At 41.5% G+C, this 23,328-nt stretch overlaps 1 protein-coding gene and 2 long non-coding RNA genes across 10 annotated transcripts in view; 2 read left to right on the forward strand and 1 right to left on the reverse strand.

Annotated features, from left to right (window-relative positions):
• Positions 1–23,328, forward strand: part of LOC310753080 — a 292,662-nt gene that overhangs the window by 223,325 nt on the left and 46,009 nt on the right. The window lies entirely within an intron of this gene.
• On the reverse strand, positions 142–6,638 carry LOC310753119. The gene is made up of 4 exons (XR_014543201.1): positions 5,876–6,638; positions 2,897–2,988; positions 1,343–1,441; positions 142–547 (listed from the first exon to the last, which is right to left on the reverse strand). It is a non-coding gene; the product is annotated as an uncharacterized lncRNA (long non-coding RNA).
• On the forward strand, positions 14,415–22,876 carry KLF4 (KLF transcription factor 4). 8 transcript variants are annotated; one of them, XM_083593575.1, is made up of 5 exons: positions 14,415–14,930; positions 15,119–15,239; positions 17,150–18,104; positions 18,198–18,362; positions 21,267–22,876. In XM_083593575.1, the coding sequence occupies exons 1-5, from the start codon at positions 14,926–14,928 to the stop codon at positions 21,440–21,442; spliced, it is 1,422 nt and encodes a 473-aa protein (XP_083449701.1). In that variant the 5' UTR covers positions 14,415–14,925; the 3' UTR covers positions 21,443–22,876. The 8 variants fall into 8 exon arrangements, with proteins under 8 accessions (XP_083449701.1, XP_083449702.1, XP_083449699.1 ...); XM_083593576.1 differs by having other exon boundaries at positions 17,153–18,104; XM_083593580.1 differs by having other exon boundaries at positions 14,420–14,930; positions 17,202–18,104.

The following is a 23,328-nucleotide window of genomic DNA, read 5'->3' on the forward strand; positions in this document are numbered from 1 at the left end:
CGCAGTTTGGTCAGACTCATGTTTGTAGCTTCGAGAACATAACCATTAGAAAATGTAAAACACAAAAGTAGAACTGAATTTGTTTTTGTTTTGCTTTGCTTTGTCTTTTTTTTTACTCTTAATGGTTATTTATTTGAAGAAATGAAACTGTATGAGATTACCACTTTGGCAGAACTGATTGTCTGGAAAAGCTCACACAACCCTTCCTTCACTTTCAAACAACATGTGTTGAGAATCATAAAATCATAGAATTGTAGAGTCGGAACGGACCCTGAGAATCATCCAGTCCAACCCCCTTCAATGCAAGAATTACAATGAAACCATCCCCATGTCTTCTGCAGGTAACTAAAAACAGCACTGAGTTTCCCAGAAATAGTAAGGGTAAGTTGTTTAGTTATAATACAGCAACACTATAAGCTCTGCTCCGAGCTACTGCAGTGTGGACTTCTGAGATCTTTGGAACTTGCAGAAAGACTCTCCTACAGACTGCAGCAATCTACTGGGTGTATAAGGGATAAGGCAGTCTCTCAAGTAGCCTGGTCCTGAGCTGTATAGGGAGTTGGAGAGAAGGACAGCAAAGCAAACTCTTTCAATTGAGCCCAGGGAGTAAAAAGTTTGAAAATGTCTGCACTAATCTGAAATTTAAAACATTAATTTAAAATGTTGATTCGAATCTGCCAGAAAATAATCCATTTTCCAATAAGCTTGTTGATCCTTAAAAAGCAGTCTATAGTATTTGTTCAGGTGGACCACAAGACCATGACTAAAATAGCAGAAGAACATGTTTCAGAGGCTTCTGTACAGAGTCCACTGCATCCTTTTGTACTGAAATAACATGTCTGTCTGGTAATGCATTTGGTCACAACAGAAACATCAGAATGCCCTTCCAGCTGCTTGCTTATTTCTTTGACCAAGATGAACATGATAAGACAAGGAAAATTAAGAGAAAAGGGAAGTCTGGATTGGCTTCACATGCTCTATGGCAAAAGACGCTGTTACTCTGAGTACTTTGGAAAATCTGGTGTTAAGGTAGACTGATTCCAGGGTGCTGTTCTAATAGAGTCAGATAATTTTAAAATGTGTGTCCAAGAAGTGAACTTCTTATGACTTTAATGAATCCTACACACCAACATTCTTAGCTGTTTATGAGTTTGTGAATTTTAAGCCAGGTTAGTCTATTAAATCAGGGAAGAGAAATTGAACTATGAACCTTTTTTTAAAAAAAAAACCTGCAGGGAGGGGTGAATTGCAAAGAAAGCTAGCAGGCTAATTCAGAAAAAATGTATATTCAGTAGCTGGAAGCCATGCAGTTCCCTGTTTAAATTCAGGAAACCAAGATTACTTTTGTGCCTTTAATCAATAGATCTCCTACTGTCAAACTGAATGTGATGATCTGTGATGATGGTAGCCAAATCTGATTGATGTAATGTCATCTTTGTAGCTAAGATGAAAACATACAGGTTTTATATACTATAAGCAAAATTTGTCAGGCTGATGAACTTTATAACAGTATCTTTCCACAATAAGCAACATATTACTATGAGTTTACACAATACAGAGGACCAAGTTTTCAAACAATGATAAATCATTGCTCTGGATACTTTCTGCAGGTTGCTGCGGGTTTTAAATGTCATTTATGAAGTGTACTAGCAGAAATCAGGATGTTGCCCTTTGTGATTTTCATTGAAACTCCCCTGAATTTCAACATATATAATTTACTCATAACATGTTGCTTATATTGGCAAGTCTATCCCTTTATGTTCTAGAGCTTTCAGCCTAATAATGTAACTTCGCTCTCAGAAAAATATCTTGATTTACATAGCCAGCAGGTTATTGACTCTGGAACCACAATAACAAAAGGGGCACCCTCAAAATTACTTAAGAGAGGAGCCTTTTAAGTTGAATACCTCTCTTCCCATCCCTTTCAGCTTCTCAGATGAGATGTATTCACTGTAAGGCAGTATCCAAGTTCTAAGTCTCCCAAAACCTGGAGCCAGCCCTGCTGAGTTGCTTTATTTGTTTAAACAAATTTGCTTTGTCATATTAACGATTATAATAATATGGAAACCTCTACTATAATTTGATATGTCCTGGTTTTTCAACTGATCATTTATTTTTGGTCACCATAGAATCTATTGTATATATATGGAAATTTGAGGCAGGAAGCAGTTTTCTAAAAGTTCCTCTATAAGCCTCCAAGCACACCACTGCAAACAGTATATTGAAATGAAATATTTCACAAACAGGAATTGGGCCATTTCGCCACCTCAGTTTCTCATCTGTATTGATGAGGGGGTGGAGAGATGGATAGAGAACAAAAAGCAGTCACGTATACTAGCCGTTGCTCAGACCTTTGCCAACAACATTTAACACACACTTTAAACACTGTTGTTGTTTCTGATTAGCTACTTATTTTGTTGCTGAAGCCTGAAACTGCCAATTTCAAACACCCATACCCTGCAGAAAGAGTACTTGACCAGTACTTTCCAAACAAGCACCTATACAGATTTGTGTCTAAATGCATTTTAAAGCAAATGGAGAGAAAAAATACTGAATGCTGATCCCAGGAAGTTTAGAACCCACAGGGCAAAATTCATATATAAAATTCATATAAAATTCATATACAAAATTCATGTATCAGCCATATTGATTTTGACTGGGGGGAAATTAAGCATATACAGTACTTAATTAAAACAATAGGATTTAAAAGTGCATATTATGTTACATTCTTGTAACAGAATTACTTCTAGGACATTTTGTCCCACTAGATTTGTTATTTGGGTCTTTCCCCCTACCTTCATTCTTCCATACAATTTATCCAACTAGCTCCATACAATCTACTTAAATATTCCCCACACCTGTATGCAAAAATGTACTGTGCACACAGACTTTTTACCTTGACTGAATTGCTGTAATAGGAGCCCTGATGAAGGGACTGAAATATTGGTTCTGCTCACCAATTTGCTCCTGTACAAGCTGAGATTCAGACTAAGCAGAAACAAGTGTAAAGAAAAATAACTGTAGAGACATGAAAAAGAAAGGGCAGAAACTGAAATAATATTTCAAAGTAGGAAACAATAATAAATGCATTTGTAACATTATTTGATTCCTGTGTTTGAAACAAATGTAATTTAGTGATATTACACTAGTGAATGAGTAGCAGCAATTCTAAACACACAGACCTGGGAATATTTCTCTTCGAACTCAATAGGATTGACTTCAGAGTAGACATGCACTGGACTGCACTGTCAGTAAAATCAAAATAAAAAATTGCAACTTATTATTGGCTGTATAACTCATATTGAAGTCAATTCACACCACATAACAGCAAGAGTCTGATACTGTTCAGTCATTTCTGTTGACCAAGCACTTCAACAGCATTTAAAGGTCATAAGCATGAATATTAGTATAAGCAACAAATATAGAAATCATAATTTTAAAAATCCACTGTGTTCCTATAGTATCCAAAGATTTCATGCCTCCTCCCACAAGCCTTTAAAAAAAATTGTCCCCTGACTTTGGAGTTTTAACATTATGGTTTTCAAATTTTCTCTAAGCAAATCCCACCTCACATTACTGAACATGTTCAAATTGGGTCAACTTAGAAGTGATCCCTCAAAACGCTATACCAGTAGAGGTTTCACTAAAGTGAAGATTTGCACTAGGGAAATACAGTTTTGAGGATGACAACATTAAACAAGAACTGAGTACCAACTTGCATCATTTTTAAGGTTTCTTGTACCAAAACAGCTATGCGGGGGAGGGGGGGAATTAGCAACTCTGATAATGAGATGAAAAAGAATTCACCTTTTACGAGATCAACAAGGGATTAGTTCTTGTCACTAAATGTCAGCAGATAACACTTGGAATAAAACACAGAAAACAGATTTGTGGACAGAATAAAGTTGACATATTTGGATGATGGATTTACTTTGAAGTTTCCAGCCATTGCAAGTCTAACTCTTTTAGACAAACCTCTTGCCCAAAATACCAGTCTTAACAATTGTGTGACATATTGACAAGATGACATGTTGTGTAACACAATCAAGGGAGACTGTCAAATAAAATGGAAGAATTTATTTATGGATGAAAGCATTATTTGGCAATCAAGTTGCAGTCTGAATGCAAAGTCACAGTTCCAGCTGATAATTGTTAGGTTGCTCATTAGAATCCTCCAATTTATTCCTGGGATTATTAATGAAAGCAAATATTCTTTTATCTATTCCTCCTTTCAAGGATTTGCTGAATTAACTAACTGAACTAGAATACAAAAAAGGGAGGTGTGAGGAAGTCAAGGAAACAAGTAAATGAAAGATAAGCTATGGAAAAATTGATTTGTTTTTAATTTTTTATTTTCCAGTTTTCTGTAATTTTTTGTTTTATTATTTTTCTTTTCTTATGTTTGTATTTCTTGAAATGTTAATAAATATTATTATTAAAAAAATCTATTCCTCCTTTCCTTGTTATCCTTCTAGCATATGCTTTAATTGTACCCTGGAATACTGAGGGTGCTGGTTTATTTAAAAGAGCAATTTGGAGCTAACATAGTAACAGCATACCCACTACCTATAGCTTTATATCCAACAACATACAGATTGAAAACATGATTTTTGTTCACCATCCCTTTAAAATAATAAACTATGCTAGACATATTCATAGGTGACAATTTACCTGGCAGCCTTGGACTGCAATCCTAAACATACTTACTAGGGGGAAAAGACCATGGAAGCTGAGTGGATTTACTTCTGACTAAATAAACATTCTTTGTGACTTTCACATGTGCCTATTGGACTTATCCTGAAAGTAGACAAACTGCAAAAGGGTGGAATACTATTCACCTATAGAACTGTTTATTACAGTTCTGTAACGTCAAAAAAGCTCATTCATTTTTTTACCAATTCATCCCTATGGTGAAGAAGTCATATTCAAGGTACAAGCACAGAATGCACATTTGCAGCATTTACTTATAACAGAAGAAGACTGTGCTTACCCTATCTCAACCCACACCAGTACATTCTCATATGCTTGGACTACTGCAATGTGCTCTACGTGGGGCTACCTTTGAAGGTGACCCGGAAACTGCAATTAATCCAGAATGCAGCAGCTAGACTGGTGACTGGGAGTAGCTGCTAGGACCACATAACACCGGCTCCCAGTACGTTTCCAAGCACAATTCAAAGTGTTGGTGCTGACCTTTAAAGCCCTAAACAGCCTCGGTCCTGTATACCTGAAGGAGTGTCTCCACCCCCATCGTTCAGCCCAGACACTGAGATCCAGTGCCAAGGACCTTCTGGCGGTTCCCTCATTGCGAGAAGTGAGGTTACAGGGAACCAGACAGAGGGCCTTCTCAGTAGTGGCGCCCGCCCTGTGGAACACCCTCCCTTCAGATGTGAAGGAAATAAGCAGCTATTTTATCTTTAAAAGACATCTGAAGGCAGCCCTGTTTAGGGAAGTTTTTAATATTTGATGCTGTATTGTTTTTAACACTCGATTGGAAGCCGCTCAGAGTGGCTGGGGAAACTCAGCCAGATGGGTGAGGTATAAATTATTATTATTATTATTATTATTATTATTATTATTATTATTATTATGCTGCAAGTAAAGAAATACCCCTTACCGTTGCTTAGTGCCAGGCTGGCATCTACCGAAATGCAGTAACAACAATATGCTGGTAAAACAAATGGACACAATTAACCATTCTTTGTCAACCTACTGAGATAAATGAAACTTCCACAAGAGTACAGAACTCCTTTGCATGTTCTGTTTATTTCAATGGTGCTGGCATAGAAGAAGTTCTGATGAATCATATCCACTCAGCATTACTGAATTAGAAGGACAAGCACCAACTAAGCACAAAGAGGTCATTTTTAAGTACCTTGGGGGAAATGCCAAGTTCCAGGAGTGTGGGAGTCTTCTGCAATGCACCTCCCCTGAGCCTTAAACTAGGAAAGAGGGGGCATACAAAGTGAGAATTCTATCACATTGACTCCGACTTTTCTGAGTGTGCAATGCCAAGTGAGAATGATAATGTTACTTGGACATTCTTAGGGCCCTGGCAAATGCATGGCCTTGCCACTCTGTGTAGCTGCCCCTGCCTGGAAGGCTGCCATTCAAGTGGAAGAGAATTTTCTATTTCCAAATCTTTGTCCTACTGTACATTATGATGCCAAAAATCTGTCTTTAGTTATAGTATCAATGACTCACCATGTAGAGTCCATGTCAAAGATACTAAAGTTGTTTCCATATTGCTCTAATTAAACTATCATGTCTGTGCAAGAGAATGTTATCGTAGGATAATAGTATCCTGCTGCTACATAAATGCCAAAGCAAAGCTGGAGACATTTAAGGCAAACTCTTGAAGCAAAATATTTACTTTCAGAACAGGAAACATCAATTCACTCCTCCATCTTTTATTATGGAGACCAATGCCCCACTCCCAAACATACTTGCATGCACGAGAATTACATTTAAAAAGTCAGACTTCCCTGCATTTAAATATACCTTAGGACTGAGTTAATAATTCCTATTCAGTTTAATAAATAAATACAGTAAAATATGTGTAAGAGAATAAATATTTATCGCTTTGTGAGCTGGATATATACATGTAATATTGTAACAAACGTACACCAAACAGTTGCATCCTTGGGGGGCCACTAGGTGGCGCATCGGAAGATGGCTGACAATAACATCTCTCCGACCCACACGAGGTAATTTGGAGGCTATGATGGGGGTAATTAGCCTCCTTAACCCCCCCAGGATTGTGGGGGGGACGGCCCTTGCCTGCTGTGCCCTTTACCACCCCCGAATTTGTGGGGGTGGGGGCACTAGGCACAAAGCCCTCCTGTGGGATTCCGGCACTCCTGGACGCTGTCCCTGATTCGTGCCGCTAGTTGCAAGCATCTTCAAAAGAAACAATTTGGATGAGATAAATTGCACATGCTTCAAGGAAAAAGGGGAGTAAAGACTGCTGACAGAAGAGATCTCTGATAACAAGACAAGAATAAAATATGAGAAGATATGTCAAGATACGGTATGACTGAGGGGGGAGGGGGGAAAAAAACCTGCCTTCCTTTTTCTTATGTGATTTAACAAGAATCCCCTCCCCTAATGAGTCAGAAACTAAGGACTTAAGCTGTGGATTTAAGGCTGTGTGGAGATAAACTTTCGAACCAAAGCAATGTTTCAAGATGAAGCTGGAAAGCTAAGAGTTTTGGAATGACGCAGTTAAAAATGCCGTCGTCATTTTGGGAGGCATTGTTGGAGCTCTTGGGTCTGGGAGGAGAAAGAGAGAAATAGAGTTGTTTACATATCGTGGATCAACTTCTCGGTGGGACTTAAGAGCGACAAATGCCAAATTTATGATGGAAAGAGCGATGTTATCTACGAAGGAGATTATGGAAACCATCTGGACTTAGTGGAGGAACGGGAAATCCACACAGGATTATTATTTTGCTTATCGGCTTAAGGAGACTAACAGAAGAGATCGTAAAGGAAAAATAGAAATTATATGAACAAGATATGATGTGGAAACACCAAGATAAGACTGGATAGAATTATGAATTTTGTTTGGACTGATTGGGACTGATTTGGACATTAACGCAGTAATAAGAAGATGATCTGAATCCCCCTTTGGATCTTGAAGTATGGGTTCCCCCAACAAAATTTAAAAATTTGGCTTTGTAATTTGGAATTTATGTGATGTGATTTAATTTGATGTGATTGGCCAGTTAATAAAAATTATTTTAAAAAAAACAAACAAACAGTTGCATCCTTACTGCCTAACTTATGATCAGTTGAGAAAAAGCAGCATTGATTGCTGCTTGGGAGGAACTATTTTTGTTGGAAAGGTTGTGTAGGAGAAAAGGGTTAAATCCCCACTTTCCATGTGCTATTGCCCCATTCTCTGTGGCTGCATTTTTAAGAATATATTTATAGGGACACGGGTGGCGCTGTGGTAGAAACCACTGAGCCTAGGGCTTGCCAATTGGAAGGTCGGCAGTTTGAATCCCCGCAACAGGGTGAGCTCCCATTACTTGGTCCCAGCTCCTGCCAACCTAGCAGCTTTAAAGCACATCAAAGTGCAAGTAGCTATTTACCGCTCCAGCGGGAAGGTAAACGGTGTTTCCATGCGCTGCTCGTTTCGTCAGAAGCAGCTTAGTCATGCTGACCCAGAAAAACTGTCTGCAGACAAATGTGAGCTCCCTTGGCCAGTAAAGCAAGATGAGCACCGCAACCCCAGAGTCATTCACAACTGGACTTAACTGTCAGGAGTCCTTTACCATATATATATATGGGGGGGGGGGGGGTAAACACACACACACACACACACACACACACACACAGGGCAGTTTACAACATAAAAACACAAACATACATACCATAGTAACAAACTTTATATACTAAATGCAATCATTTAGTAACAAACAGCAAATATAATAAATGCAGTCATAGATATATGTAGTTTGACCCTAAGAATACATAACCCAAACATTGTAGTGACTTAATATGCAGTCATCCTTAAAGGCCATCCTCTGAACCCCTGTTTAGGTGGGTGGTGACTGAAGAGATGGCCAGCTTGATTGCTCTCCGCAGAGAGGCTTGTCGGATGGCAATTTTGACATCATTTTAGTGCCAATACTTTTTTTTTTTTTGCCTGACATTTTTGTCATTTGGTATAAGCTGGCTGTAGTTTATTTATCTGTTCTGCTGAATTTAAACATTGCTTTTAGCTGTTGCTCTCTGTCATTTTATCTCTTTGATTGCTGTTAGTTTTATATTTATTGTTATTATGGTATTTTTTTTGCTCCTATTAACTTTGCTTTAAGATACCATGGAAGCTTTAGTGAGCAGCAGCATAAATATAAAATAAAAGTAATTATATTTTATGCAGCCAACGTACTGAGGTTGAATCTGGACAAGACAGAAGTACTGTTTCTGGGGGACAGGGGCTGGGCAGGTATGGGAGATTTCCCTGGTCTTGAACGGGGCAATTGTGCCCCTGAAGGACCAGGTGCACATGGTCATGAGTATTTTATAGCGTAACTGCAATATAAATTATATACAGTTTTCCCTTTAGTTTACCGTGACCCAAAGTCAACTTCTTGTTGAGTCAAAGGTGCACAACATGTTCTGACTTGAGCATATGAGTGGGTATTATACGGAAAGGTTAGGATGGCCCTGCGAGAGGACTGGAGAGAGGACAGAGAGAAATGTCAACTTAAACCAAACCCCTGCAATGCAGAGATTCTGCCCACAGCTGTCCCTGGGCGGCCTTGAACCATGAACCTTCTAACAGCCAACCACCAACAGCCAGACACACTGACCTATTGGGCAACAGTCTCCATGTTTGGAGCCAGGCCCATCCCACCTGCTATTCCTTTTTATTGCATCCTGTTTTCACCACGTTGACCGCAACACTCACTGTCGGAATCAAACCCAATCCACTTGTTAGTCCCAGCCAGGTGCAAACTACATTTACTTGCAAATGATACGAAGTTCTGTTCTGTTTTAAAGAAAAGCAGTCTCAGGAGGCTGTGATTTTGAGTGGAGGAGAAACACCCTTCATTTTTTGCTTTCAGTCTTCTTGAACTATTTTCAGTAGCAGCTCCTGGAAAAATGATGACCTGGATGCACCCTAAAACTAGAATATATAGTAAACAGTAAAAGCTATACATCTCAGACATGAAGGCAAACCCTTAATAAGGAGGAAAGCTTTTTAAAAAAATTCTTTCTCATGTTTCCACATTAATCATTTTACCTTCATGCTACTCATCATATCTTCTGTCAAGAAATGAACTTTCTACCGAAACATCTCCATTCTTGCGGACCAGAGATATTAACTATTAATATGGTGAAACATGAAATACCAGTTTGTAGAGAGAAAGCTGAGCATTTTATTCTTTCATGGTTTAATTTAGTCATCAAAGGTTACTCACTCTCATGTTTATAAATTATATAGAGCAGAACTTAACTCCCCCAGATTAACCTGTTTGGAAATAATAGATTATGAAAAGGGAGGTTCATAACCTTTAAATATCCAACCAGCCTCATTTATGAGGCCACCCCCCATTCTTTCCAGAATCTACAGCTCAGAAAAGAAAATATTTTTTTAGATGAAAGATGAGAAGCAAAAGAAGATGGTACATTTACATTTCAGCTGAAAGCTACATGTTTATACATCTAGTAATCTCATACTTTTTTAATGGGGTAGCCATATTCTGTAGGGATGCGGGTGGCGCTGTATTCTGTATTCTTTGGAGACTACCCTTTTCTCCACAAAATGGGGTAGAAGTGTATTTTTCAACTCAATCAGATCCTTCACGTGTATGGTGAAGAGTCATAATAATCACAAAGTTGATGTCCTCTAGCAATAAAGGATGTAAGTTATGGAGCACTTATACTCAGACATAGGTGAGACAAAATCAAAGAGATATTATTTCTGTATAGAGGTGGGTGAAAAGGCAGCAAAATTATACAGAAATAGGAAACTTCATTTCCATAAACAGAGTATAAAAGGGTTGAGAATATCTCAGCCACCTTGTATTACTTTTATAATGCCAAGTATTTAGAGTGTACCCACAACCCAGTTCCTCAGTGTAGTTAGTAATTCTAAATTATGACATTTCCAGGCACTTCAACATTTAACTAACAAAAAGAGCAGTTGCAATTTAGAGCAGCAAAAATATTCATATGGTTGTGTGCAGGAACCATTACTTCCTTCATCATGATGCAGGTTATTGTACTTAATTTTGAAGAACCTGTAACATCCATTCCAACATTCTATAAAATTTACAATATCCAAAGATATCTTACAAGTATTAATAAGGTCTAATGGTATAAACTTCAATGGAATTTACAGAACACTGGCTGCTATACCAGTCTATTTGGAAGAAGGTCAGTTGTATGTATGTATAGAATTGCAACTTAGTTCCTTCTACATAAAAATTCCAGCACTACATATTACTGGAAGAACACATCAGTTTAGGAAGCAAAGAAGAATATTATTATTATTTTGTTTATTTACTGAATTTATATGCTGCCCTTCATCCAGAGCTCACAGGGTGGTTTACAACATAAAAACACAAAACATAATAATTAAAAAAAACTACAACCCCCTCTCCTCATGGAACAACTAAGTGGTTGTCTGCTGGAGACAAAACAAAATGTTCCTTATCCCTTTCAACAACTAAAGCAGGGGCAGGGCAATTAGTTGCAATTAAGTGACACATCCTAGCTTGTGACACAGATGAATGATTTGAAGCTTTTGTAACTTCACACAGGGGAAAAAATCTTCTTCTTTCATTCCTCCTAACATTGTTTGCTTTACTTCCCCTTCACTTTCAACCTCCTCTTGCTTTTCTGCTCTGCTTTCCATCTTTTTCTCATGTCACCACTAGCAAAAATCTATACTGATACTGATCCTTACACAGGGAATTGTAGCTCTACTACACTATGTTGCCATAGTTAAATATGCAAACATTAGGCAGACTCTTACCAATTTGTAGCTGGTGGTCAATGATTGAAAAATTCAAGATCCAGGATATCTTATGTCCAAGATACAGCAATAACAGGGTTTCCATAAGCCATCTAAAATTTTCTGAGCTGTTTTGGAACTGCTATACTACTTGAAAAGCTAACTGAGCATAAGCTTTCATCAAGAACAGTTAGTCTGAAACAGTAATGGTGGGCAAAGACTACTTAGCAGAACCACAATTTTTCCCTGTCACTAACTACATGTCCTGGGCCCACATTACTGAATTTCTCCAAGGCTGCATACACACAATACGTTTAGAGCACATTTTAAAAGTCCAGGGACCAGAAGTTCATTAAGTGTGTTGGGAATTGCAGTTCTGTGGGGATTCTTTGGGAAAGTGATGTGTTTTAAATGTATGGTGTGCATGCCACCCAATATGGCTCCTAAACCTAGTAACACTTTATTCAAGGCAAAATTTGGGGTCCCACACAATCTAGCATATTAACGTAATCTGAACCCTATTACTTGTGGTAATTACTGTTTGACCAAATCATGTGGGTATTGCTCAAACACAAGTTGGAAATGCATACAGAAGAGCAGTGAGGTGAGACCTGTTATACTTTAAGCATAGGCAGGTCCAAGCAGTACAAATGAAAAATGAAAAATTCTGCATTAACTAGGGAAGAATTGAACGGATTGGTTGGGCCTGAACACGGAAAGCCTGACTTCAAATCCCTGCTTGGCTATGAACTGCCCTGGGCAGATGTTTCAACTGAAACTCCCCTCGCCATTGTTATCAGGGCAAAATGGGATAGTTAGGAATTGGGGGGGGGGAGAGAGAAGTGTAGGGAGGGGTTGCGATTCCAGAAAGCAGAGCAAGCAATATGTGACCCTCTCCCCCTCAGGTAACGGCTGCTGGCTAATGTGACATTCGTTTGGTTCTTGTTCCTCTCAGTGGCGTAGCGTGGGTTGTCAGCACCCAGGGCAAGGCAAGTAATTTTCGCCCCCTAACCCGTGGATTTGCGCCCCCTAACCCGTGGATTTGCGCCCCCTAACCCATGGATTTGCCCTAACCCCAGATGTTGCGCCCGGTGCGGCCGGCCCCCCCTGCACCCCCCACGCTACGCCACTGGTTCCTCTACACCAGGATGCAAAGGTGATGAATGAATGTCAAGGCATCCTAGTGAATAGCCTGGCAATGGCGGAGAGGAAGGGCAGGTGGCAAGGCTTAAGCCTGCCTGCAAGCCCTGTCCATTGGGCTGGAAGCATTTCCCTCTAATTCAAAATGAGCGGCGGGCAGCTCTGGCTGAGAGCATTACTCAGGGCCAAGCTAGACCTGAAACTGATTGTGGGACTAACAATTAAAAGCGTGTGTTTTATTTCTGTCCTGGAAATGGTAACCTGGGGACGGAGAGATGGGGGGGGGGAGGTGTTCTAAAATAAATGAACAAAATCCTTCTCTAAAGGTGCTATATGCATGTCAGATGACGACTCCAGACCTTTTTTCCAGTGACAGTCCGGGATTTACAGAAGCCGTCCCAGTTTCTGATTTTTATCCTGGAATATCCCGCTTTTTCTTAGGATGACCCTATTTTTGTCAGAGAAATGTTGGTGGGTATGGAGTTAGGTGGCCCTGAAGCCAAGGAGATAAGTAACTATACAACCTTCAGAAGACTTCTGAAGGCAGCCCTGTATAGCAAAGTTTTTTAATGTTCAATTTTTTTTGTTTTTATATATATATTGGAAGCCACCCAGAATGGCTGGGGCAACCCAGTCAGATGGGTGAGGTGCAATTATTGTTGTTGTTCTTGATTTCATTATTTTTTTTAATGTTCAGTGTTTTATTATGTTTATATATGCACTGTACAGATGGCTGCAGTATAGATATTATTATTATTATTATTAAATAGGATGTCCCTATTTTCACCAGAGAAATGTTGGAGGATATGGAGTTATGTAACTCCTGAGCCAAGGACATAAGCATATATGTATGTACAGCGAAGGCGATAAGTATATAGATACTATAGGGAAGTTTCTTTTAAAAATGTTTAATGTTTTATTATGTTTTCATACACGTTGGCAGACTGGCTGGGGCAACCCAGTCAGCTGGGCAGAGTATAAATACCAACGTTACTGTTTTGATTTTCACAATTGAATAGAACGTCCCTATTTTTACCGGAGAAATGTAATTTATTTATTGGCGGGGGGGGGAGGGGAGAGAGAATCACCACTTCTATAGCTAAACTCGACGACTGAGGGAAACGCATTTACCGTAAGTCACTGCCGTCTATGGCCTCCCCCCCCCCCCCCGCATAAGAGAACAGCGCCAGGGCCAGGGCTGACCCAGGAGAGGCACAAAAACTGAAGCTATGAGCCGCCCTTCCTTCCCTCTCCCCATATATATCTTTATATTTGTGTGTGTGTGTTTTATATACTATTCTCCCTTCACGCATAGCGACCTCCCCCCCCATTGAAGCCCTCAGGTGCGCGAGACGCCTGGGCGCTGCCCGCTGGCGCGCAACGGCTGAAACGACGCGCGCGCGGCTTTTCTCTGTGTGCGTGTGTGTGTGTGGCGGGAGGGGGGAGGGTGCAGCGCCTCTCTGAGGCGAGGTCGACGAGCAGAAACACAACGGGCGGCTCTCGGCTGCCTCGCGGGCTCCTCCTCGCTGGCGTCAGCGCCGGGCGCGAGCTGCCAACCAGCTGCTCTGCTGACGTCACGGCCCATCCCTTTGCTCTCTCTCTCTCTCTCGCTCTCTCCCTCCCGCCGCCCCCACGTGCTGGACGGGAGAGTAAAGTTTGTTGTTTTCTCCCGTCGCCCGTAGCGACGCGATGCCCCAGCCCCGCCACTCGGGGGTGGCTGCGGCGGTGGGCGTGGCTCCCGCGGAGGTGGGCGGGGCGGGCGGGAGAGTTTATAAGTCAGCCTGAGGCGGGCGCGCGGCTTGACAGTTCGCAAAGGCCGCGGTCGGCGAAAGGAGCGGCGGCGGGAGGAGCGGAGAAGCCTGAGCGCGTGACGGGGAAAGAGAGAGAGGGACACCGAGGCAGCGCGCCGGCCCCGCCCGTCAGTTAGCGCAGCCAGCCAGCCAGGGACGTGCGGCGGTGGCTGCGGGAGACTCCCGGACTCCCCTCATGGCAGCGGCGCGAGCAGGGAATCCCCGGGAACCGTCTCGCGCCTTCTTCCAGCCGCTGCTCGCGCTGCAATCTGCTGGAGCAGCTCCGTGGCGGGGCTGCTCCTCATCGTAGGAGAAGCCACCAGCAACAGCTCGTCCTTCGGCTTTTTAATTTTTTTAATATATATTTTTCTAAAGTTTCTGGTTTGCTTTTTTTTGCAACCCAAAGGACAAAAGTTAACAACATCCCGTTGCAGTATATATAAATACATATATCTATATATATATCACACTAATAATTCTATACTTCTGACCTTCGACCAAGCACCGGCCCTTGGCACGTTAATGAGGTGGGTGATGTTTCCCCTTTTTCCATTTTTTCTACCCCCCTTCTTCCCTTTGAGGATGCTTGGATCTGAACTTTGAGCATGCCAGAACCGAATTTGGATATTTTTTTTCTTTGATTGCGTTCTGTCTGTGGATGAACCCAGGGCTTCGCCGGTTTATTTCACCCTTCTCCCTTCTGACATTTCCGCAGGCAGCCGCCCCACGGCGAGTTTGACATGGCTCTCAGCGGCACCCTCCTCCCTTCCATCGCCACCTTCGCAGCGGGCACGGCCGGCAGGGAGAAAGCCTTGAGGCAAGCAGGTGCCAGTAACGTGAGTACACAACCAGGCAGGGCAGTTGTGTGTGAATGCTGACGGGCGCGGGGGGGGGTTACTCAGGGATCAAACTAGTGCTAGAGGAGCTCAGCTCCCCCAGAACCTGCGTTTTTGCTTTTAATGGGACATGAGAATGACCTTCGGCACAGGTGTGGAGTGCATTTCTTCCACCAAAGAAACACTGAATCAAAGAATCCCTCAAGCTCCTGTACTGGTGGAATGGGATTCCACGTTAGGGTGGTGCTTCTTGATGGGCTTGAGCCCCACTATCTTCTTTTTTTTTAAGCTAAAGCATTTGGGGCTGGGGTGGGATGTTAGAAGATGGAGGAGATTCCTATAATAGGATGGAATGTGGAAGTTGATCAGGTCTCAACAGAGTTTGAATGAGACATCTTTAAAAAAACAAAATCCCAGTCTTGTTCGAAAAGGGAGCTATTCCACCCTTTACAATTCTGAAAGCACACACATGGGGGGGTGTTGCAATGTAAATGTATATTCTAACAGCAGCTGCGGGGATATGATCCCCACCTTTTTTAAAAAAAAGCAGCACTTTCATCTGACTACAGTACTCTTTTGCTCTGTTGTTCCCTAGACCCTCAGAATGTGTGTAGGCACAATTTAGGAAAATGCTCTTACCTTCGGCAGGGGCGTAGCTGCTCCCTGAAGTTCATTCTGTAATGTGGGATGGTAGGGGGAAAGAGAAACTGGGATAGATAGATCTGCTTTACCAGATCTGTGCTGCAGTAAATAAGCTGAAATATGCAGTGTATCGCAACCCAGAATCATGGGTGTGGATACATATGTTTTAATACATGGGCAGCCTTGGGAAATATGCACACCTACTCATGTGCTTAGGTTAACTTTTTGTTCGCTTGTCTCAAGCTGATGGCTTGTACCTACAGCTGCTGTTGTATAATGCATGCTGCTTTAGAAAACGCCTACGTGTGTTTAATATCAAATGCAGGCAATCTGATTAACATTGTGCGTGCAGTTTTTGTTGATTTGTATTAATTTTTGTGCTCCTTTGCAACAGCAGAAAGCCACATGATACCTTCTCTTTTTTAAGTCATGTAAACTCATTGTTTCTCAGTAGTGTCTAAAACATTGCTTTACTAATAAGTAGGTAAATGTAACTTGATTATAAGGGCATATATGTGACTATACATAAACTTAGGTATAGTCACATAAACACACATAAATTTGCTAACTGGTGCCTTTAATTTTATCACCACGTCTTGTAACTTTTTGCAGGCAGGTTTTTGAATAGACAGTTGGAAAGTTAAAGACTTAAAAAATTATTCCATCTAAACCTTGCAACTTCAGGCTTTACAGTAAAAGTCCTGACAATCCTTTGAACCCGTAAATTAATATTACAGTGCCCCCCCCAAAAAAAACCCCATACCATGTAGCACAGAATGGAGAGGGAAAATGAAAGTTCTCTGCAACATGTCGTGACTTGACAATTGCCTAGTTTGCCTTAAAAGCACATATATCAGAAGTCAAGAGACTCCCAATTTATTCCCCCCTCCCGCAGTGTGTGTTATTTAAGTATTTTCAACACATGATAAAATAGGGGCTTGACTATTTCCAGGGTTTCGTTTCACAGTCCTGCAATTCTGCAGCTGATTGCATTGGGCCATGCGACTACTGCTTTGAACAGACTGACAGGTTCACTTCAATCAGCAGAGGACTGTCCCTTGTTGTGTTGTGGCAACTCAGTTGTGTCCCAAAGAGTTGTCTGTGAAAAACTTCTCCCCCTGTTTTGGTGGTCGCCATGTTTTGCTCATGCCTAGGTTTTCCTATACCTTTCCTGCTTTGCGAAACTCGAAAGTTCGGTGTGCTTTCACCAGCACTGTTTTCTCCTTCTTTACCAACACCGGTTTTTTTTCTTCTTTTTCTGCCCACAGAAGTGGCGGGAGGAGCTCTCTCACCTCAAGCGGATTCCCTCTGTGTTCACAGGACGGCCTTACGACCTCTCTTCTGAGCTGGAAAGCAGCACCACAAACAGCAGCAGTGGGGCTATGTCAAGGCGGGAGACGGAGGAGTTGAACGAGCTTCTGGACTTTGACTTCATCCTCTCCAACTCCCTGATGCCCCAGGAACAACCCACGGCTGCTGCCGCAGCAGTAGTAAGCACCGCTCCTGGCCCCTCGCCCGCCGTCACGAGCAGCAACTGCCCAACAGTTACCACTTGCGACTTCACCTACCAACTGCAAAGGGGCGATCACACCGGAGGAGGAGGGGGAGCTATGCTGTACAACAGGGAGCAGGCCCCGGCTGCCCCGTTCAACCTGGCTGATATCAACGACGTCTCCCCTTCCGGTGGATTTGTAGCTGAGCTGATGAGGCCAGATCTGGACCCAGTTTATATGCAGCAACAGCAGCAACAACAGCAGCAGCAGCAGCAGCCATCCCCACTGGGCAGCCTGCATGGCAAATTTGTGGTGAAAGCCACCGTGAACATGGGGGAATACAACAACCACATCAGTGTTAGCAGCAAGAACAACCCAGCTGCTGCAACCTCCCCTTGTTCAGATGGACCTGTGCAGCCTCCTATTTATAACCATGTGCCCAGAATGTGCCAAAAAATCAAGCAGGAGGCTGCCCCTTCTTGCACCATTGGCCAATCCCATGGGAATACTCAGAGGGCGCAGCAACACGATTTTCCCTTGGGGCGCCCACTGCCTAGCAGGACTAACCCTCCCTTGACTCCAGAGGAGCTGATGAACAGCAGAGACTGCCACCCCTCCCCGCAGGGCTTAAGTCACCCAGCTCTGCCGCTTCCTCCAGGCTACCACCCTGGCCCGGGATACCCTCCTTTTCTCCCAGAGCAGCTGCCACCAAGCGCGCTCCAGTATCAAGGTCAGTCTCACTATCTAAATGTTTTTGGAGAGCCTGTAAATATGCCTCGCTTGGTACAAGGGATGATGCTGACTCCGCCCTCTTCACCTCTAGAGCTGATGCCTTCTGGGAGCTGCCTCGCCGAAGAGACCAAGCCGAAGAGGGGGCGGCGGTCATGGCCCAGGAAAAGGACCGCCACACACACATGCGACTATGCGGGTTGCGGCAAAACGTACACAAAGAGCTCACACCTCAAAGCACACCTTCGGACCCATACAGGTAAGCCCTGCTCAGCTGTGCTGCCAAGGTCCCAGGCATCCCTTATCTCATGCCCTTATCTCAAAAGCAAATCTCTATAGCCCAACATCAGCTGTGTAAAAGGTTTTGTTTTGTTTTTGCACACCCCACCCCACCCAACCTAGTAGGGTTGTTGTATGTGGCTGGAAAGAGGTTTCTCCAGAGAGCTGGCATTTGTATGAAAAAGGCATGTTTGCCTGTGGTGCCATATGCATTTGCCCCGCTGTAACTCTGTGCACCGGTTTTGCAAGTCTTCCAAAAGCTTGTGAAACTTGTTTGGTGATATGATGTTGGGACACACAAAAAAGGAGTCTGCATATTCTATATGCAGCAATGCCTCGTTCATTCCTCTTTTTAACTGCCTTGCTGTGCAATCCCATCCATGTTCGCTCAGAAGTATCCCAATGTGCCTTGTAAGTGAGCTGCTGTGCTAATTGCGCCCTTAAACTCCTGCATCTCCATCAGTCTGAGAGAATCATCATTCTCATGTACCCATGTATACATCTTTTCTCACACTCTAAATAGGTTTTGGTGGTTTTGGAAATATTAAAACCTGCCAGCCTGTCTAACAGAGGCAAAGGCAGGATGAGGATACACACCCTGAGCAACAACACCCCCCCCCAACCATATTCTTTTTTTTTTTTCTTTTTTGGTGGGGTACCTTTGTGGTATCCATTTTAAATAGTTTCATTCCACCAGTGTATTAAAATATGCATATCTGTGGCTGCAAGATAAGAATTTAAATAGCGGGAGCCATTAAATATATGGCTTTGCTTACAGATCGGAGGAGTTCGTTAAAATGTCTCTGAATGTTTCAGCCACAGCAAAGGAATTGTTTTGCAGACGTGCAAGATTTTCTTGCCTGACTCTGGCCATGTGGCTAGCTAATTACAAGGTAGCTAGAAGTCCAGAGTGAATTAAGCATGTTTATGCTGATAACGCCACTGAGGTGTTTCTTTTGGGGGAATGGAAATTGCAAATAGCCATAATTCATTTATTTTGTTGGACTTGTTGCTTCTGGTTAAAGAGCTTAGTCTCATTTCGATTTTCTCTAAATCAACAAATGTTAGCTGATTGGCTATGATCTTGGAGACCAACTTCTAATTTGAGACTGTTTTGACTTCAGGGGAAGCAGCGCAGCCCTCCCACAAACTGTTATATTTAATTTCTCCTCAATTCTGTTGTATAAAACGGCTGCCAGTTAGCAACAGACTTGGTTAATTAGCTTCGGAAAACATCCAGTTCTGGATTTTCCAGCCAGCCATATAAAGTGATAAAAATAACCAACAGACTTAGTTCTTGCTGCTGAAGTTTATACGTTCATCTTACTATGAAATAATTTTTTACTCACAATAATTTACCTTGCTGCTTAACACGTTCACTTGGAAATTAAGTCCCCCAGTGGGACTCAATTAAGTCCCCCAATGGGACTTAATTGTGAGTAAATATTCTTTGAATGGCAGTATTTGCTTTTCAATTAAATTTGCCAGAACTTGAACATCTTTTCTAATTAATAATAATTAGACTCTCTTAAGAAAAAAAATGGGTGTTATGAGTAAAAGTATAGCAGGTAACCTGTTAGTTCATTGAAGACAGGCTTAGCTCTGAATAAGCAAGTTTAGGAGTGCCTTGTTACGTGTTAATAGTGCTAAAAGCCTAGTTTTTAACATGTATACCTGGAAACAGATTCACTGATTTAAGTGACGCTTTCACTTGTGTGCAAGTATTCTTATTATTAGCATCATCAACAACAATTATTAGTTGTACTACTCATAAAATTGACTCAAACTGACTTACAAGCATGATTTAAAATACTAAAGCTAGGGCAGAAAGAATAAAGTTAGGGCACTGTCAGCATGGTTAAAATACATTGAACAACACTGTTTCAGTATCTCCAAACTCCTTGAGAACATTGACTTTTAGAGAAACTTCTGATTGATGTCAATTTCCGCATAAGTTCTTGGTTTGATTATATATATAAAAAGGAGGGTGTTTGTTAAGTTTGACAGTGAAGGACTGCAAATAGCTTTCCGTCGTTTTCTTTAGTTCCCTGAAAAGTGTGGTTGTAACAACAGTTTGATTGCTAAGCTTACCTAAATGGGTGCAGGTTTCCTTTGTAGTCTGAATACTTACATGGAACATTAATTTTGGAAGCAGTCAAGGCAGAGATCGAGAAACAAAGTATTGTGATTTAACATACTGCCAAGCAATCATTGAAAAAAATGTCCCTTAGATGTTTATGCTTCTAGATATGTCCTCATTTTATGTAGGCTGGTGACAGATGTTAGTGTGCGAGAATTGGTGGTACAAGTGAGGCATTGTTACCTGTAGTGAACACCAGCTTTGCAAACTAGTTTAATAATACTAGTCCACAGATAATTTTGCTTGCCTAGTCATTTGTGATCAAAAGAAAAACAACAGCAAAGTTTTGCAAAGTTTTCCAGCTTCGTTACCCAGAGGCAATTCTTATTAGCCACAGGTGGCTAGGTATGTGGGCACATTATTTGCAAGCCTGTTTGTTTTATGCCACCGTTCATGGTCAAACGGGTTCTACAGGTTTTTAGAAAACCTGCAGAACTGTTGAAGAGGAATGATTGAGGGATAGGTGTACGCACACCACAGAAAATGATTCTTATACCACCTTCAGCATTTTGAGGGAAGAAAACTATTGTCTCACCAGCTGAATAAATATGCATGAGATTTTTTCCTTTTCTAATTTGTTCAGCTATAGCGGCTAATGTGAAGCTATAATGACAATAGTCTGATCCTAGGGAAAACTGCCTGTAACTGTGATTGCTGGAACAAACTTATATTTATTGAATCGTATGATGCACCTATATCTGTGAAGGATACAGAAGTAATTGATATGGTTCTTTATTTCTGAAGGTGAGAAGCCCTATCACTGTGACTGGGAAGGTTGTGGCTGGAAATTTGCCCGCTCTGATGAACTCACGCGTCACTACAGAAAACACACGGGGCACCGCCCATTCCAGTGCCAGAGGTGTGACAGAGCGTTTTCCAGGTCTGACCACCTTGCCTTGCATATGAAAAGACACTTTTAAACAGGACGTGGTGAACTTTTTCCTTTACTGCCATGAGAGATTCAGTATTTGACAGCACAAAAGACTGTCTTCCGCCAGAGGGGAGAACTCCACTTTAAAGCACTACAAAGAACCCCAGCGAGGTCTTTCCAAAAAGAGAGCGTGGAAATGAACGGACAATAAAGAAAAGACGAGACAATTGTGGAACTTTTATAGGGGGACAATGACTGGATCTTGTATCATTCCATTTTTTTTTTATTGAAAAATCTGACTTGAATCTTTCTGGACTACAGATTGCCAAGGATTGACTGGAAGTCAAGGATATCAGGGTTAAAACGAAACTGTTGAGGGTGGGGAGAATGGGAGATTACGTAGGGAGATGATGGGTGAAGACAGGTGTAATGTTGTAGAGCGGTGGGGGCTGTTCAGCTTTGGCAGTTTCTTCATCTCATTCAATCTAAATGACTCCCCCCCCCCACTTTGCCAAGGTTGAAGTCCAAAAAACATGTTTGTGCAAGGTTGCCACAAAAGCTAATGCTGTTCTGCTAATGCGCTTGTGACTTCAGAGACACCTCTCTCTCTTTTTCTTTGCCCACCACCCAAATTCCTCAAGCAATTTTGCAACAGTTCTAAAACTTTCATTTTTTTAAGGAGAAGAGAGAATGTGTGAAGGTACAACTTGCACTTACCTTTATTTTATTTTTAAAGCAAGGAATGTGGGGGGAAACGGACAAAACTGACACCAAACCTCACCATTTAACTTCACAGAGGATAAATGTCGTGCAAAGTGGGGGGAAATGAGGGGGGAGGTTGCCTCACACCATGGCCGAAGAATCCACTGTGACTTCTCTTTAAATGCTATGTCTGTCTTCACCCTAAATTCCCTTAAGATTTATTTTCAATGCAATATTGTAAACATGTTGTAGTCTTGCAATTTCTTTTTCCTTAAAAAAAAAAAGCCATTACTAAACTATGTCAAATGAGGAAGAAGAAATTCAGGTACAGAGTTATGGTTAAAAGTCTATTTTCATGGTGCTGAATGACTTTTGGTTCTTAAGGTACCAAAAATGCCAAAGTTCTCAACTGCTGCATATTTGACAAGGAAATACGTTTGTCTTCCGATCTACAGTTAATGATGACCTAAGTCAGGTTGATAAACCTGGCTTATTTGTGTTTGTCTCTCTTTTAATCTTCTATGCAGACAGTCTGTAATGCACTGTGGTTTCAATGTGCAATAATTTGTACAATGGTTTATTCCCAAATATGCCTTAAGCAGAACAAATATTTTTTTTCTATATGGTTCTTTACATAATAAATATGTAATATAAATTTAAGGAGACTTCTATTTTGTATATTTGTAAACTATGACGTGAAAAATGAACATTTTGTCAGAGTTTGTATTTTGCATATTCATTTTTGCTGAAAATAACTTTTAAATAAACCTATTTTATCTGAGTGCCTTTTCCTTCTTTCTGAATCATGTTGCATTTAAAGAGCTGCATTTAATCAGTGTTTTAAAGAACAGTAGTGCTTACTATCTAGCTCTATGCATATTTATTCTTATACAACCCCTGTTGAGTTCAATGAAGCTTACTCCTAAAGGAAATTACTCTAGGTCGAAATTCCGTGGCTAATTATTATGGATAATACTGGCTTCATTTTTCCCCCATATTGTTGTTTCCTTAAAACAACCCTGACCATGAGTTTAACCCTGGAGAGCCAGAGATGCTTAACTGGGTATCTTTAATACTGATAATCCAACCAAATAATTAGAGGCACAAAATGAGATCAATAGGGCAAAGTTGGCTGGTAGCTCCAAGGTAACAATATTGCTTAGCACTTTGAGTAAAGTGTTTGATTTGTGTATGCCATTCCTCATCCCTGTAAAGCATCTTGCTGACTGGGAG

The sequence above is a fragment of the Podarcis filfolensis genome, assembly GCF_964270895.1.
Source record: "Podarcis filfolensis genome assembly, chromosome: 17".
Lineage (NCBI taxonomy): Eukaryota > Metazoa > Chordata > Lepidosauria > Squamata > Lacertidae > Podarcis > Podarcis filfolensis.

What these genes read in the sequence shown, in the direction of transcription:
- KLF4 (XM_083593573.1), top strand. An exon ending in GGCAAGCAGGTGCCAGTAAC is followed by an intron (nt 15,240 to 17,149) that starts GTGAGTACACAA and finishes TTCTGCCCACAG; the next exon opens with AAGTGGCGGGAGGAGCTCTC. An exon ending in ACACCTTCGGACCCATACAG is followed by an intron (nt 18,363 to 21,266) that starts GTAAGCCCTGCT and finishes TTATTTCTGAAG; the next exon opens with GTGAGAAGCCCTATCACTGT.